Source organism: Sylvia atricapilla, chromosome 1 (assembly GCF_009819655.1).
Source record: "Sylvia atricapilla isolate bSylAtr1 chromosome 1, bSylAtr1.pri, whole genome shotgun sequence".
Lineage (NCBI taxonomy): Eukaryota > Metazoa > Chordata > Aves > Passeriformes > Sylviidae > Sylvia > Sylvia atricapilla.
In genome coordinates this window covers 149,233,623-149,250,087 of record NC_089140.1, presented here as the reverse complement: position 1 = coordinate 149,250,087, position 16,465 = coordinate 149,233,623, and the positions used below count along the sequence as shown (strand labels likewise).

At 38.6% G+C, this 16,465-nt stretch overlaps 1 protein-coding gene across 2 annotated transcripts in view; it reads right to left on the bottom strand.

Annotated features, from left to right (window-relative positions):
* The window catches only part of DENND3 (DENN domain containing 3), a 31,640-nt gene that overhangs the window by 7,759 nt on the left and 7,416 nt on the right, over window positions 1-16,465 (bottom strand). For both annotated transcript variants that reach the window (XM_066336715.1, XM_066336724.1), the window contains exons 5-16: window positions 11,167-11,278; window positions 9,891-10,010; window positions 8,771-8,989; window positions 8,335-8,456; window positions 7,780-7,935; window positions 5,841-5,937; window positions 4,453-4,556; window positions 3,990-4,171; window positions 2,859-3,380; window positions 1,747-2,009; window positions 1,103-1,273; window positions 540-669 (exon numbers count right to left, since the gene is read on the bottom strand). In XM_066336715.1, the coding sequence (XP_066192812.1) occupies window positions 540-669; window positions 1,103-1,273; window positions 1,747-2,009; window positions 2,859-3,380; window positions 3,990-4,171; window positions 4,453-4,556; window positions 5,841-5,937; window positions 7,780-7,935; window positions 8,335-8,456; window positions 8,771-8,989; window positions 9,891-10,010; window positions 11,167-11,278 (2,198 nt within the window). The remainder of the gene's footprint in view (window positions 1-539; window positions 670-1,102; window positions 1,274-1,746; window positions 2,010-2,858; window positions 3,381-3,989; window positions 4,172-4,452; window positions 4,557-5,840; window positions 5,938-7,779; window positions 7,936-8,334; window positions 8,457-8,770; window positions 8,990-9,890; window positions 10,011-11,166; window positions 11,279-16,465) is intronic.

Genomic DNA, 16,465 nt, shown 5'->3' with positions numbered 1-16,465 from the left:
GATTTTTAGAAGGCAACTGAATGCACATTTAAGTCTGAAATAGAACTGAAATTCTTATGAGATAACAATTCTACACCATGCATTCACATTTTTCTTTCCCTCTAGCTTTAGCTGAGAGGCCAAACACCATTTGTATGAATTCTGGTAGCAAAGACATCTACCACCCAAGGAGTCTGAAAAATCAAGACAAAAACACAGCATCCAAGATGGAGACAGAAGCAAAAGCCAGAACCAAACCAGAAACAAAACAAAACAAAACAAACAAACAAAAAACCCCACCACATCAAACAAAAAAACCCCACCAACCCAAAACAAAAAAACACACCAAAAAAAGGGGGGCAGACAAAAAGGAAAAAAAGGAAAGAACAAACTCTAAGCTTTCTCCTTACTATTAAATAAATTGCATTTGTGAAAGTGCAATCAGGCTAACATCTTTTTGTATTTCTACACATAACCGGTTTGAAAAACAGAATACACACTGAGAGAGCAGAAAGAGATGATGCAACACCAATAGGCTTTGTAGCATTGCTGTGACTGACCTTCATTTTTCATCTTGTCAAAATAAGACAGTTTAGAGGCTGCATAGATGCTTTTGGAGGACTGCAGGGCACCAACCACAGCATCCATCAGGAGAACATTTGTCAGTGCTTGCTGGATATACTGAGGATCCTAAAGACAGAAGTCTTACTGTAGTTTATCTCTTGCTCATTATTCTTACAAGACACCATGCTCAAAAATCACAACATGTGTCATGCTTAGCACAAGCACCAAGCAGTTGCTGCCTCTGCAGCACAATTCCTGTCACTTCCTGTCAGACCCCACTTCCACATCCCATGTTCCAAGCCAGGTCTTGGAGCAGTGAGTCAGAAGCCAGTGTTATTACAGGAATACTTCAGATCTGACACAACCTTGATACAGGACATGCAAACAAAACCATGTGAAAAGATACATCAGACATAGGTTGGACACCCATTTCCAAGATGGATCTTTCTTCATGGGAGAGAAGCACCATGAAATACTAAGATTAGTGCATGAATTATTAAGAACAGAGACAGAAAGCAAATTCTTCATATTATTTGGTTACAAATTCCCATATTTATACCTTGTGATCATATGCCATTTTCTTTCCAGCCCACATTTCTTTCACTATCAGGTACCAGAGATCACATTCAGTTTTAAGGTTGGCTTCAAAGACTTCTTTTTTAGATAATGTTTTAATCCTCAGAGTAGGTATTCTCAAAAGAAGGAAAGCTACAGTTGTGCTCTTAACATCCTGGAAAGTTACAGGAAAGAGAAAACAAGGAGAATGTACCCAAATAACAGATAAAATTCAGCACTCAGCCCACAGGGCAGCTTTCTCTAATTACATCTAATTATTTCAGTTGTCCATACACACCATTAAGCAGAGCTGGATTTATGAAAATAATTTTAAACATCATCATACAGCCTTAGCTCCACAGTGGGTATAAGCTGACTGACTGATACCTCAGTCACATGAGCACATTTAATGCTCATGTTATTAAACTTATCTACTCCATCTCCTACCAGCTGCACTCCAGATTTCTCTTGTTTTCAGTAGTGAAATTTTTGGTCCAAACCCTCAGAATTTTACCTAATCACTCACATAAGTGACTTCAGCAATGTTTCCTACTCTCCTTACTAAAGCTTTATGTTGAGAGGCAGCTCATTCTGAAGGATGGGACATATATTCACAGGCATGCCAGAGGACAGGGAGTTAATGCTCACCTCTATATCCCTGAAAGCAGCAATGGGGACATAGCCAGGACGGCCTCCTTCAGTCAACAGGAACAAGCGCTTCTGGGTCAGAGCTATTTTCCCTACACCATAGTTGGTTTTAACTGAGCAGGATAACTTGTAGACACATTCATTTTTATCCAGATGCTCAATTACTGCTGGTGGCAGATTCACCTCTTGAGCTTCTGCTTCAGTTTCTTTCCAGTAGTTGTAGAAGTCTCTGAATGTTTCAGGGTCAATTTGTTTCTGCTGTCCTAAAAATTTTTTAAAACCCCTTTAGTGTGAGAAACTATTACACAGATTTGTACAGGAAGATGGGTTTAGAAGGACAGTAACTGTCTAAAAAACTGTCTCCTGTTTAGAAAGCAGTAACAGTAACCCTAACTCCATCCCAAGGGTATCTCAGGCACTATTCTGAGATACTCCCCCCAGCTACAACCACCCCTCACTGGGTAAAATGTGTGACTAAAGTCACTCTGTATCTGCCTAAATGTAAAGGAATAGAATAAAAGTGAGTTAAGAATGGGGAGAAGTTAGAGAAGACTCCATATAAATTCTGGGATCAGTCAACGGGCTGAACCTGTCTTTTCCCCCACAGGATCACCTACTGGATAAGAATCATATTCTAGGCACACTGAATAATTATTTCAAGCTGGCTCTTACTGGGGATTAGAGCTTGTCAATATAATGCTTTGAATTAATATATTGCTTTAAATGTCTTTTTAGAGTCAAACATTACAACCAGCAATTCTCAAACTTTAACCTCTGATAATTTTACTAATGAAGAGTGTTCTTCTTTAAGCTGTTAATGTGAGAACTGCAAGGGTGCTGGCAGTGGCTGGCAGTGGGTAAATGACAGTGAGGAGAGGTCTCTCTGTTTGGCAGGTGACCCTGGACAAGTCAGTGGAACCTCCCCCCATGCAGCAGCTGCTCAGTGAAGGGTCCTCACAATGCAATACTGACAGACAGGTCAGGCACAAGGGGCTCAGCTTTCCCAGGGCATTGACAGACCAACCAACACTAAGGGTTTGAGTAAATCTCCGTTTTTCATGTGACAATGCTAAATAATAATCAAAAAAAAACCCCAACAAACTTATACTCACCTACTGTCAGGGCATCGAATAACCGGTGGATAGTGTCTATATCCCTGACAATCCCAGACTCCTGAATTCTCTTCACAAAATCATCCAGCTGCATGTGTGTTTTTGGTAATTCGAAATTTTTTACATGGTCATCTATTTTCAGAACTTCCCTTTGTTTTTCCATCACTCGACTTATCAGCCTCTTGAGCTCAGGTTTGCGGTCTGCCTGCAAGCGCTCCGAGCGAGGCAGGCTCTCCACTATTTTTCTTACAAGATCAGTAGGGAAAATTCTTAAGTCTGTTTTTTCTAGGTTCTGAAAGTCAGAAAGTGCATTTAGTAGTTTCCCTTGCATCAAGCTAACAAGGCCCCGGAGGTAGAAGTACCTTGCCAGCAATGCGGAGTTCTCGGGGGGTAAGGTACTGATAGCTTTGCTGAGGTGGTTGAAGAAGTCTGTGTAGTAGGAATGAACACACTGGAACATCAGAGGAAAGTGAATTTCAGGGATTTTGAACGTGGTGATGGATTTGGAGGGCATTCTCATAGCTAGAAATAAACACCAAGAGAGTAAATTGATCAGGGAAAGGAGTAGGACTGTAAATACCTTCACAACCAGCAATACTACAAACAACAAACAGAATCCCCATCACAGCAACAAGCAATTACAAGAAACAAGGATTACAGCTGTGCTAGGGACACAAATACATTTCTGTATCTATCACCCCTATTAGGAGAATATTCCCTAATTAGATAACATCAATTCTGGGAAAGTTAATTAAAAAAAAAAAAAAACCAAAAAAAACAAAACCCCACACAAACCTCATGGAGTTTTTTTTTCTAAACAGTGATAAGCTTAAGCCTGTATTTAAATTAAAGGTAGTAGAGAACTGGACAGAGAGTGGATAAGGACTCAGGAATCAATTCTCCAATATCAATCCCTCTGGGACCAATCACTCTTTTGTAGTCCAGCAAAACTTACAGCAGACTACAGACTGACTTCACAAGCAAGGGGAAGAAGCACAGACAGGCCCCAGCTCAAAGTGACTCAACTCATCATTTCTTCCCAGCAGCTGACAGTGTTTCCATGACAATTACTCAGTGATGTCACTCCAAAAGACAACAGAAGTGTTTTTGTCCATCACAATCTTCCCTTACCAACACCTGTTTCCACTTTTCCAAGTGAGGAGTTCCTGGTGGGGTCCTCTGGCAGTCTGATGTCCTGCAGGTTGGGCATGCTGATCACCATGCGCCGGCTGGCCTTGCGCTCGGCACTGATTCGCCTGGAAGCCATTTTCTCTATCGTCAGCCTTCTGGGGGTGGGAAACATCAAATCTAACCTGAGGAAAATAAAAAGAACACACTACTAGTTTCAGAACTCACTACACGTACACACTAAATTACTGCCTGGGTTTTTTTCTTTTTTGTATAATAGTATTAAATCTACAATTTCAACAGCCATGTGTTCACATAACCCTTTTCCAATAATCATAATTAAATGAGTTAACAATCATAATCTCATTTATAATTACCTGATCTCATACCAATAGAGTCAAAAGGACTTTTACCACTGATACCAACAGGAGATTCAAAACCAGAGTAAGAAATGAGAAAACTCTACCTGTCTTCTTCAGACTGAGTACTCAAGTCAAGCCGAGCAAAAGCATCCATCTTTCTGTTCAGACGAGCTTTAAGGAAAGAGTGAAACATGTAGGTGTCTAAAACCTGTGAGACACAAAGGAGTTAACTGTGAATCAGTTATAAATTTACATTTTTATTAGCATGTTTTGCTCATTTTTATTACCTTTACACATGCAAAACTGAGACCTTCCAATTTAGCAATCACAAAAATAAAAAGATTGAAAGCTTCAAGAGAAAACTAGAAGTTTCCATTCACCTTCTGGACTTTGTTGATAGTTTCTTAGTGGCAAACAGTAATCTCAAACTGTCCTCCAAGAGGTGAAACCAAAAAAAAATGAGAAGTACCAAGCAAAACAGAGCTGCAAGTTTAATATTAGCTTTTCTACCCAAACCAAGTGCTGATAATACTGGCTATGGTTTGGAATAAGAATTTTGGGACCGCCTAAATTAACATTATGACATCATGCTGAAAAGACAAGTGAATCATCTTTTCTTCTGGTAACCTCCCAAATTGTTCCCTGCTCAGGTAATTATTGTGGTGTCATCCAGAAATAACTTCTAAAAGATCAAATTGCTACTTTTAGGATAGGGACACCACAAAAAATGCCAGGTGTGAATTAAAAAGAAGGAAAGCCACCACTCTCATCACTGCACAGTTAAACAAGGTGAAATCTGGGAATTGATGCAATGCAACATGTCTATTATAAAAATGTTCAAATGCCTCTTACTGATCCACTTGCAACATCCAATGCAGAGAAGCATCTCCAAAAGCATTAGGATTCCCTATTTCCAGTATTCCTCCAGTAGGTGGCATATTTTGCCAGCAATTATATGTCCAGGAGATTCCACATTTTAGTCCTTTCTAATGGATTTTTTTGAGTTTTCTTAATACAATTCCAGAGACCATTAATAACTCTATATTATGTTATTTTCTAAGATTAATTTGAAAGCAAACCTGCCACTTTGCTATTTGGTATTTAAGTGAGTCAGCTGCTCAAAGCTCTTCTTAAATATGTACATCTGAGTTTAAACTAATATTAAATTTCAATTCATAATATTGCTACCATTTCATTTATAGCATTAGAAATTGTTGCTAAAATATTGTAATTATTTCTATTCATCTAAAATCCTGGCTGGTCAAAGTTTTCCAATCAATTTCTCTCCTTGGGATATATTACGAGGTTCCTTTTAGTTTTTCCTTTTAGTCTATTTGTTTTTAAGCATGTTTGCACATATGGGAAGCTTTATCCAAAAAACACTGTTTCTCCTGTAGGATTCATCACTTTGTTACATTTACATTTCCAGATATTGGCATTAATCCCAAAATACAGATTTATTAATAACAGATAATCACAGCACTGAATTTACCTTTTTGTAGAATGGCTGGTCTCCGATTGCCCTTGTTTTCAGAAATTCTTCACTGTTAAACACTCTGTGTTCGTAATTTAGATGGTCTTTTACCTCCCTGGAGATAAAAATAAATAAATAGATAAATCTGCTTGGAGATTTGCGCCCAAGTTGGTTTTGCAACAGCAGCAATTTTAGCAATAGCACCAGCCCACTGGTACTACTAGAAATATGTTGCAGCATTAGAAGAATAGAAATGTGCTGCAGCATCAGAAGCAAACTCAGTTTTGAGGAACAAGTCTGGTTACTGAATCATACAAAAAAAATTTGATTTTTTAGAAGTAAGGTAGGCTATCTGCTGCCAAATTCACATACACTCTGTGAGATTTAGTAAATCACAAGGGAGAATCTGTGTAAATTATGACTTAGGCTCCAATTCTGGAATTCCATTTACATATACAGTTCCTGAATCACACACAATCCACTGGAGCATATAAGACAAGTGCACATATCATGGGCAATTTGAAAGATGTGACCTGACCTCACACTGTCCCATCACATTGCATCTGTAACAGGCACATGAAAAACAGGGCTCTTACTACATCTTGTTAACAGTTTATCCAACCATACAGAGTCAAGAAAAGGTATGGTCAATAAAAATACATAGTTCAATGTAATTCTATATAATTTAGCACTGTCTGCTTTAAACATGGAACCTCCACACACACAAAATCACTACAGTGCTTTGCTGAAGACAGAACTGGCAGCACGATTGCATCAGAGAGTTACTTTCCTTCACGCCTGGGTGCTGGTAGAGTTAGAAGATAGAAGAAGCAAGGCTGAAAAAAAGAACAAAAAAAAAGTTTGAAGGAAAGGAGAAAGAAAGCAAAAGAATCAATCCCTTTGTGATACCTATTATCTCGTAGAGAGCAAAGCATCTGTTCATTTTGTGCAGCCAAATGTTTAGTGCATTAAAGAGTTCAAGCTGTTAGGAGCAAAAATGCATTTCTCCTCATCTTTGTCTGGAATTATTGTTGCTAAAGACGGAAATCCACAAAATCCCACTGTGGAAATAAATGCATTTCAGTTTCCATAATCAGCCATCTGTAAAGGCTGTTCTATTCCCCACACCCAGCAGCTACTGTCCTTCTTGAAGGGTCCAGACATTTGCAGGAACACTCCTTAAGCTGATCCAATAACAGACACCTGGTATTTGGACTCTGTAAATTAAACCAGCACCTCTGACTCAAAGTGCCAAGGAGAATTCCTGTGAGCAATTCAGTAACTGATCCAAAGGGAAGAACCACCTCCAGCAAGAGACCACATCATTATTAAAATGCCATCCCCAAACACAGCCAATACCCCACATTTCTTACCAAAGAATTATGGAATACCCTGAGTAGGAAGGGACCTACAAGGATCATTGAGTCCAGCTCCTGGTCAATTGTCCCTTCTTGTGCCAACACTTTATCCTTGAGCTTAAACAGCTCCTCTCCCTCCTTCATTCTCAGGTGTTGCTCTCTTCAGGTATCTCATCCATTCTCAGCCCAAACACATCCAGGTGTTTTGAACTCTTGTTCCTGCTTTCAGCTCTTCTACCCTGTCCTGGTTTAAATTCACGTGCCTCTAACAAGAGTGACCAAAACTTGACTGACATCCCTGCTGGGCCCTAAGCTTTTCCAAGGACTGCACTTCTCTTCCTGAAATCTTCCTACAAAAGACAAGCTCAAAATCAAAAGAGTTTTATCTAAGATATTCTAGCAATGTATATATATACATCAAAACATCAATGACTCAAATTCCATCAAGCTACAGGACCTCCTTCTCATATTCCCTAACAAAATCTAAGCTCAACAAAGTATCTATTGAGTAAGACAAAATGAGAATATTTTCATCGATGCTTAAAGTCCCTTAACCAGTACCACATGTTCTTATAATAGAAAATACTGTACCCACTTACCTGAAGATATTAACAATTAACTGCAACATTGTTTGCTGCACATCCATGTTCAGCTTCTGCTGCCAAGCCCTCCTGCAGCTTTGGAGCTCACCAAGGTCTGTGCTGGCCCGGCGATGACAGAGCTCCAGATCAAAGTGCAGCTGCAGACCCTCCACTCTACACACAGAACAAAACTATTATTAACTTACATCCTAACACCAACAATTTTTTTCATACCTTAAAAAAAAGTCATTTAGGCCTGTGCTTCTTACAGCTAAAGAAGTGCAAGATTGATTTATAAGTACTGACAAACTAACAAGATTCTAGGGAGCCTCACTCAATTAAAACACAGTGCACTCAGTCTTCTTTGTAAAGTTCAGACTATAATCCAAATTTGGTGATTATGACTGCTTAAAGCCACTTCTGTACTAATTAACTGGAATTTTCAATCTGCCTTTTTTTTAAAATTCAGTGGGGTTTATATGAATGAAATAATAAATAATACAAAATAAAAAAACTTGCAACATCAAGCACAATTTATGCACTAAGATAAACACATCTTCAAGATCTTGTCACCTTTTTATGAAAGTTTCTGCTGCTTGTGCTGGAACATCTGGAATCTCAAGGTCCTCTTCAACCATTTTTGAATGTGAAATATCTCCATTATCTATATTAATTAGAACTAAATCTTCACCTTCCTTTTAACAAAAGAAAATAGAATGAATGTACATATACTTATATTGTGAAAATAATTACTTCTCATTTATATACTCCGCAGACAATTCATTTCATCAAGGAGGTAAACCAGAAAAGTGTTGAATTATTTTCCACAAGCAGAAAATTGTGGAAAACTGAACTGTGGCTAATTAAACAATTACATTTAAAAAAAGCAACTGCCTTAACAGATGTTGATCCCAGTACATAAACACTTAGTAATTTAATATGCTCTAATATGGAAGGGGACAAATGAACTGCAAGTAAAAATCAGGAGTGGTAACAGTGTAAAACATACCGTGCTCACTTCATCAAAATGATCAATGTGACATCCCATGAGGAAAGATGTTGGAGCCATCACAAAATCCAGCATTTGCCGGGACAGGATAGGTACAAACGTGTGTTGCCACTGAAGAGGATGAAGGTACAACATAAAGCATTCAGCAACCAGTGTCAGCAGAGCCCAGTCAGAAGAGAAGAAAACAATCCTCTGCTCAGTCAAAATACAGGTCATAATCTGGAAAACAAACCCAGAATGTTAAATATTTGCAAAGAGATATCTAGAACACACTAGAAATGCAAATATTTCACCTGTTTGTGAGAGTCAACCTCAAAATTATCATTTTTTTAGTAGCTACCTTACAGATTTATAAAATGGAATAATGCCCATTTCAAGATGCATCATCTGCACCATTTAGGATCTGAGATACTTTTACTCTTAACATTCACATGTGGGCTAAACCTGAAAAAAAAAAAAAAGGCAAAACTGCCAACTCTCGTGATTGAGGTGGTTTCTTAGAGAAAGTGGCTCAGATGACAGTGATGACCTTAAACAAACTAATTTAACTTCACATGTGGCCTGTGAGCAGGGAGTTGGATCAGGAAACCTACAAAACAACACTCCGTGCAATATTATTGTAAGAGTCTGTGAAGAACTGAAAAAAATTCTTTGCAAATAGCTTTTTGTATTTTCTATTTCCACACCATTTACACCTTATTTGTATGAGTGTGCCAATTGTCATCAATCCTTCTCACAGGCCCCTTTCTTAAACATGAAAAAAATTATTATAAATCTTGTAGAAATGCATGTATGCAATGTAGTGAAAATTTAAAATAAAATTTATCAATTGGCTTGGGTAGTTACATTTTAAAATATATTAAGAAATTTAGCACCCATTTCTAGACCACAGGCAAAGCAATGCAACATGCCTTAATCTAATCTGATCTGCAAATAACAAAATATCTTAAGAAGAAGTATAGTTTATTGTGCCATAGCTCTAATATTCAGAACTAAGACTGTTCTGAATTCCTGGGTTTATTAAGTTTTTTGAGTAAATATATATCTTGATTTTTTCCTAAACTACAAATTACCAGTACTGTCAATCTCTAAAGCTTTTTAAAGTATGAGTTAGTTTTACCTGCAGCACCTGCTCTGGCTTGAAACACAGCAATGGAAGATGGAGATTCAAGTCAATAATTGGACTGTCCGGATCCTCTCGAGAAGGAATTATTATTTGAAGGGGTTTCATATGAAATACCTGTAATAACAGATGGTCTCTGTTTACTCTTTAATGAAAATGTTCCCACAGCACATATAATTCAGGATTTTAGTGCCAACTACAAAATATTAACTTTAATTGAGAGCAAGAAGGCATTTGCAGGTATTTGCAGCCTGCAGAAAAGTGAAATAAATGGAGAGGGAAATAGTCAAAGATATAATTACTAGTTTGAAAGATTAATATGGACTTGTCTCCTCTCATTCTCATAGGATGATTGGCCAGTAAAATTTTTTCAGAAACACCTTTTAACAGATTAAACTTGCTTTATTATAAGCATAACAAAATCATTGAATTTATCTTTGTAGAGAGAACTGGGAAATCGAAATTACTGATAAAATTCATATTGGAAATAGAAAAAATATGAACCAAACAAGTGAGCACAGGTTGTCATGCTAAGAAAGTAAAACAAGCCAAAAGGAACAAGGTCTCAGTGTTTCAGATATTTCAGCTCAAATCTCTGGGGGTCAGGTCCTGCATGTGCTGCATATTTCAGCACTCACAGCTGGTTTAGCCAATCATTCAGATTTTTTTCAGCTATGCTATTTTTCCTCCACTCCTAACCCCTCACCTCAGGGTCAAGGAAAGCAGCTAAGGAGAAGTCCATGGCTGAATTTCTGTTTCCCTAGAAGCCATTGCAGTAGATAACAGCGTGTGCTGAAATCCCTGACCCAGAGGAGATCTGGCTTGACTTGGGAAGGGTCAGAAAGGAACAAATACACAAGACTGAACACAAATGTTGATGTGAGTTTCCCCTCTCAGCTTGGTCTTATCCAGGCAGCAGACAACTCAATATTTCATCCACTTCACTCTGTTCTGCTGCTTCCAGACCTGCCCAAGCATCATCTCAGACCACAAATAGTTGGCATGAGCCAAAGTGTTCCCAGAGGAGTACTGAAAACTAAAGAATATGACTGGTCTGCCAGCACCCCAGGCTGAACCCTGGTCACACTGTTATTTTCTCCCCTAATAATGCATAGCCTGATTTTTAAAGCACAGGTATTGACAGCAATTTCACATCACCAAGTAATCTCTGACCTGACACTCATGAATGTCACCCAGTTTATTGAAAACAGCATCTTAGTATCTTAGAAGACATAATGTTTAAATCATTATGAAATTCAGGAGGAGTAATTACCAAGTGGAGTGGTCCTGGTGGAGGGCTGGGGATTAAAAACAGCTTTGCTGCAAATTCTTTTATGTGCTCCTCGACATCTAAATCCCTGAAAGGTCGTAGCTGCACTAGTAAGCTGTAATTAAATGATAGGAAATTACTTATCAATAGTAACATGCAAACACAAAAAACTCTTTCTGCTGATAATCTAGAAAAAAATTATTAGGAGTAATGAAGCTATTATTTCAGCTAATTAATTTCTAATTTATTTAGATACTTGAGCAGCTTCATTAAATTTTAATGATGCTTCTGTGTCAGAAGCAGAGATTTTTTGTACTCCCATGCATAAAATACTGCTGCATTATATCCATCAGAGGACACAGCACAGTGGTTTGATGGCCAAAGGAAACCAGGTGTGAGGTGAGGTGGTGAAGCATAGCTACAGCAAGTGTCTTATGGAGAGGAACCAACACCCACAGCTGCAACATTCCCTTGGTGTTCCTCCCATCCCAAGCATCAGACACCAGCTCTGAGATGGAAAACAGCATCAGAGGAAAAGAGAGGTTGTAGATCTGAGTTTGACTGCAGAGGAATGTGAAGCAAGAGCCATATTTAGCATCAGTTTAAAACTATTAACCTAACAAAGGTCACATGGTTTATATTATGCACCAAATCAATTCTGGAACATTTAAACATACACATTATCAAGACTGAAAACTGTTAACTACATGCTATGAAAACTATGAACTATATGCTCCCACCGCAGTTCTGAAATGTAACAATTACCAATTTAGATATTTGTGGCCACAAAGGGCATTTTGTTCAATAGAAGACACACTTGCATGTTTATAGCAAAAACCCCAAATCTTTACAAAATCAGAAATCTAGACCTGCAAATCTATACATACAGAAACTAGGAACTGAATATGGTTGTCTTCTCCCTTGAAGTTTTACTTCAGTTTGCAGTTTTACTGGTTTCTTGCAGAAGAACACTTGCTCTTCAGGAAGGGAGCAACTGAATAGGTCAAGAGATATAAAAGGACCCAGAACACCGTATTTGTGTACAGCATTTAGATTCCAGGAAAAAAGCACATTCCATCACATATTACTGCACTTTTAAATGAAATATTTAAATTTATTATTTTCTCATTTGAAGAAAGCCCTGGGCTGCTACATACATCTTCCCAAAAGGTCCATCAACTCTTCAGGGGTGCAAAGAAAGTTGAATTTAAGAATTATCAAAGAAAACCAGATAGTAGAACCATCAATTTAAACAAATATTCTGTCACACTTGATGATGCCTCAGATTTGGCCCAATAGAGTAAGCAGACCTGTCTTTCTTTTTCTTTGAGACAAAAAGCTCTTATCAAGACATACAGTAAAAATCACAACAGAAACAATGTGACTGAGAAAGCAGCAGATGTACAGAGAGGACACTCAGAGCTCCCTAATCAGCACATGGTGCCCATTAATGCAGCCTAAGAGTGAGCAGACAGCTCTGCACTGCAAACGTCTGCAAAAATAAATGAAGTAATCTCTGAAACACTCAAGTGGAGAGCTAAGGAGTTTATGAACCTTTCATTACAGCTATTAACTGTCCACAGACAGGTGTTTCAGAAAGCAAGAGCAGCTCAGAATAGGCCCTTTGTACTGCCTCAGTGCTGGGAGTTATTTGCACACTCCCACCTTTTCTCGAGGCAGCTGAAAGGATGAATACACAGGTTGGAAGATTTAATGTTTGAATGGAGCCTATTCATTCATCTAAGACAGGAGTTCATCCAGGAGATCACTGCCAGGAATATTTCACTTTTCATGCAGTACAACAGATTGAGGTAATACTCCATTTGCAAAGTGCCAAAACCTCTCAAGTTAAACTGAATCTTTTCAAAAAATGTAGAATAATCCAAGAAGAATCACCATGCTGTGAAACTGTTTAGGTGCACATCTGCTTGCTTTGGAGAAAGGCAGACACACTCCACACAAAATGTTCTGGATTTAAAAGCACTGTGTGCTAGCAATATGGAAATTAGTTATAAAATTAATGGCAGGGGATACAAAGACCTTCATTACTATGATGACAGCTTGCAGATTCCCTTGCAGTTCAAAGCACCTGCATGGATTTATAACTTGATGTTGCCTGTACATCTCAGCTTGGTTTAGTTTTCAGTTGTGATTTCTACTCTGCCACTTGAAAAAGTTTAGGAACCTCGATTTTATCTAGGAATATTACGTTTAAAAATTTTGTTTTGATGATTGTTCTGACTGAAAACAAGTACCATCTCACCTATAAACAATTCTGTGCACTTAGGTACTGAAGAAAATAATCTATGTACAGAATTCTGGAGGAAAAGGAAACCTTTTGCTGCAAAAAAACCACCCTGAATGGAAGCAGAACCCCTTTAGATGCCATTTCAACCAGATCTTCAGGAGCAACAGCATTCTTGCACTAGGTATCACAATGAAAGGCCTACACTCCAGAAACAGATGGTTTCAGGTCCACCAGCAAGTGCTTTCAGAACTCCTGACTGGAAAATGATTAATCAGTTGAAGCATCCTGCAAAACACCTCTGCAGCATACCAAGGATACAAGTGAGCTGTTGAAGGTGTTATTATTTGTTAAGTATAAGAGGCAGCGCTACCTGAGTACGTTCAAGCAGTGAGAACACTTAATTAGATTTTTAACCCATTAGTCACCTGATGACACACAATAACTCCTTCTGCTTTACAGAAATACAGTGTCAGTGCTTTGTAATGTCCCAAAAAGTCAGGACATCTCCAGCTGTATAGGACACTATACTCAAAATACCTCATAGAGGTCTTGGCTGCAATTGTTTATGTTGTATTCAGAACAGTCACACACTCCAGCAGCTGTTTCATGCCACATGGAAACATTTCAGTGGTACAACCAAAATAAGGAAAAGCAGTACCTCTCCACCCCTTCCCTTCCCTCCACCCTAGTGTACTCTTGGCACACAAAACACTTTTTCTAAAAAAAACCCAAGACACCAAAACCAGAAAGACAAGACATTCTAAAATGAGCCATTAAAAACTACCAAGAAAAATGAAATTAAAAAAATTACAGAATACAATTTAATGGAAAACGAATCAGTTGAGTTTCCAGTACCGTGGGAAATGCCAACACCAAATTCAGTTCCGTCACTGGCATTACCCACCCCCTCCTTCCAGTTACACACACTCCCATCTCACAGATGCAGCAGCAAAAAGGAGAAGAGCAGTGCAGCTGTGTGAAAAAAATCCCCTGTTAAAAGACCAGGACAACACACAAGACTAATATAGAAGGTTATTGACCTCTTGAGCTTCCCTATAATTATTCACATATTTACAAATCACTTTAAGCTCAGATCAATCAGAACTCCTCTAAGAACCAAGAACAAGACTCAAAAGAGAAAATCCATCTGTGGACATTAATGCTTTAAATAGGTACCAAACCTTACTATATGTGATCAAGGCAGAGGTGTTTAACGTTTAAATAATTATAAAGTTTAAAATACCCACCCAGAGGCAGAGGCAGATATAGAGGGTTAACTTATCTGGTTACTGTCTCCTCTAAACAGATACAAGAACTAGAAACACTTTTACAACATCTGGAATTTTCCATGGTTGTCCTGAAGATTTTCCCACTTTTCCCTCAGTGGGCTCTTTTAAAATCCACTTGCAAATTGACTGCTTCTCCCAGCTCAGAGATGTCTCACTTCAGAGGAGAAATTACTCACTTATAAATACTCTACATAAACCACTGGTGAGTACTGTAACTGCCAAGCTGAACCTATACTATTTCCCATCCAGTGGAAAGTTGGTGTGAGGTGAGCCCTCTCACAGGCTGAACTCGCAGTACAAAGGCAGCAGGAATCCCACTGTAAAAGCTGGAGGGAAACAGTGGCCACAGCTGTAGCCACAGCTGGAAGATTCCATATAGAGATTAGCAGTGACTTGAGATTTGAGACTTACAAAAGGCAGCAGTGAATCAGTTCCTGCAATACCAAGGGCTGATGTAATTCACTTAAATATTAAGAGCGGGGAGGGGGCAGATGATTTGGGCAGGAAAGGAGAAAGGAAAACAAACATTTCCTTTTTATTTCACTGAACATTTATTTTGATTTCACACTGACCTGTGCACATCCTGTTTCCATCATGTTGATGTCCCTTGTCCACGTTAAACCCCTTCACTAATGCTTTAAAAATGACAGAGCAGAGGTACACGCCTTTAAAAGGGCTGCCAGAGTGACTGATTTCTGATCTCACAGCCTCTTTGAGTCAATGTCTAAAATGCCCAGGAGTAAGGCACTACTTTGATCCTCCAGGGCTCTCCTCCTGCAACCCAGGGAAAGCCAGTCTGTGCTCCAAGAAGATCCAAATCCACAGCACAGGGAAGAAGAGGTGCACGGGTTGGGGAAATGAGAGCTGAAGTCTCATTTAATGGTCAGGAGCCAGGTTAGGGGCTGGTGATGCACCTCAGCTGGTACCCAGGGAGTGCTCCCTTGCTCATCTGCTCGGGATATGAGCACCAGCAGAAATAAAGGGAAGAATCGAGCTCCAACCTAAAACCCCAACATCTTTCAACTTATGTACAAGAAGCAAACACCTGCAACTGGATTGAGATTTGACTCCAGAAAGCTTGACTGAAATTTAGTGAAGAAAACCTCTTCTACCTTTGGACAACAGGTCTGCAAGTGAAGACACATGGACATGTACATGGACAGGTTCCCCAAGGAGAGAGATTTTAATCCAAAATAGATGCAAATAGATCTTAGTATTTTAACAATACAGTAACCTCAAAATAAGTGAAATTACTTAATAATAAGATAGACCCATGTTCATTTACCTTTTAAATGATCTACATTGCAGAGTATTTGATTGTTTCTAACCAGTGTGTCCTAAGAATTTCTCTCCTAGTTCTACAACACTCAAGTAACCACTCCACTTCCTCAAGTGACTTCGTTTATTTCCCTAAAGCGTCATTAACTGCTTATTAATACATATATTCCTGTTCTTATGACATTTATTTGGTGCATTATAAAAAGCTTTTTGTGCTTTCAAAGCAATTTTCATAAGATTGGCAAAATTACAGTTAACCGTCTTGCAAAAAAAACACAATAATATCTGTAAAATATCCAATCTCTACACATTAGCAAAAACTCCCAAAGGAAATGAAAATAACATCATAACTAATTCCCTTGGTATTCAGAATTTGCACTGACTGTCTGGACAACACTGATACAGCGTTTGTTCTTCTTCCTCTCCCACACAACCTTAACATAAAACTAACCATTGCTTTAGCATCACACAGCTCTCCTCACCACAT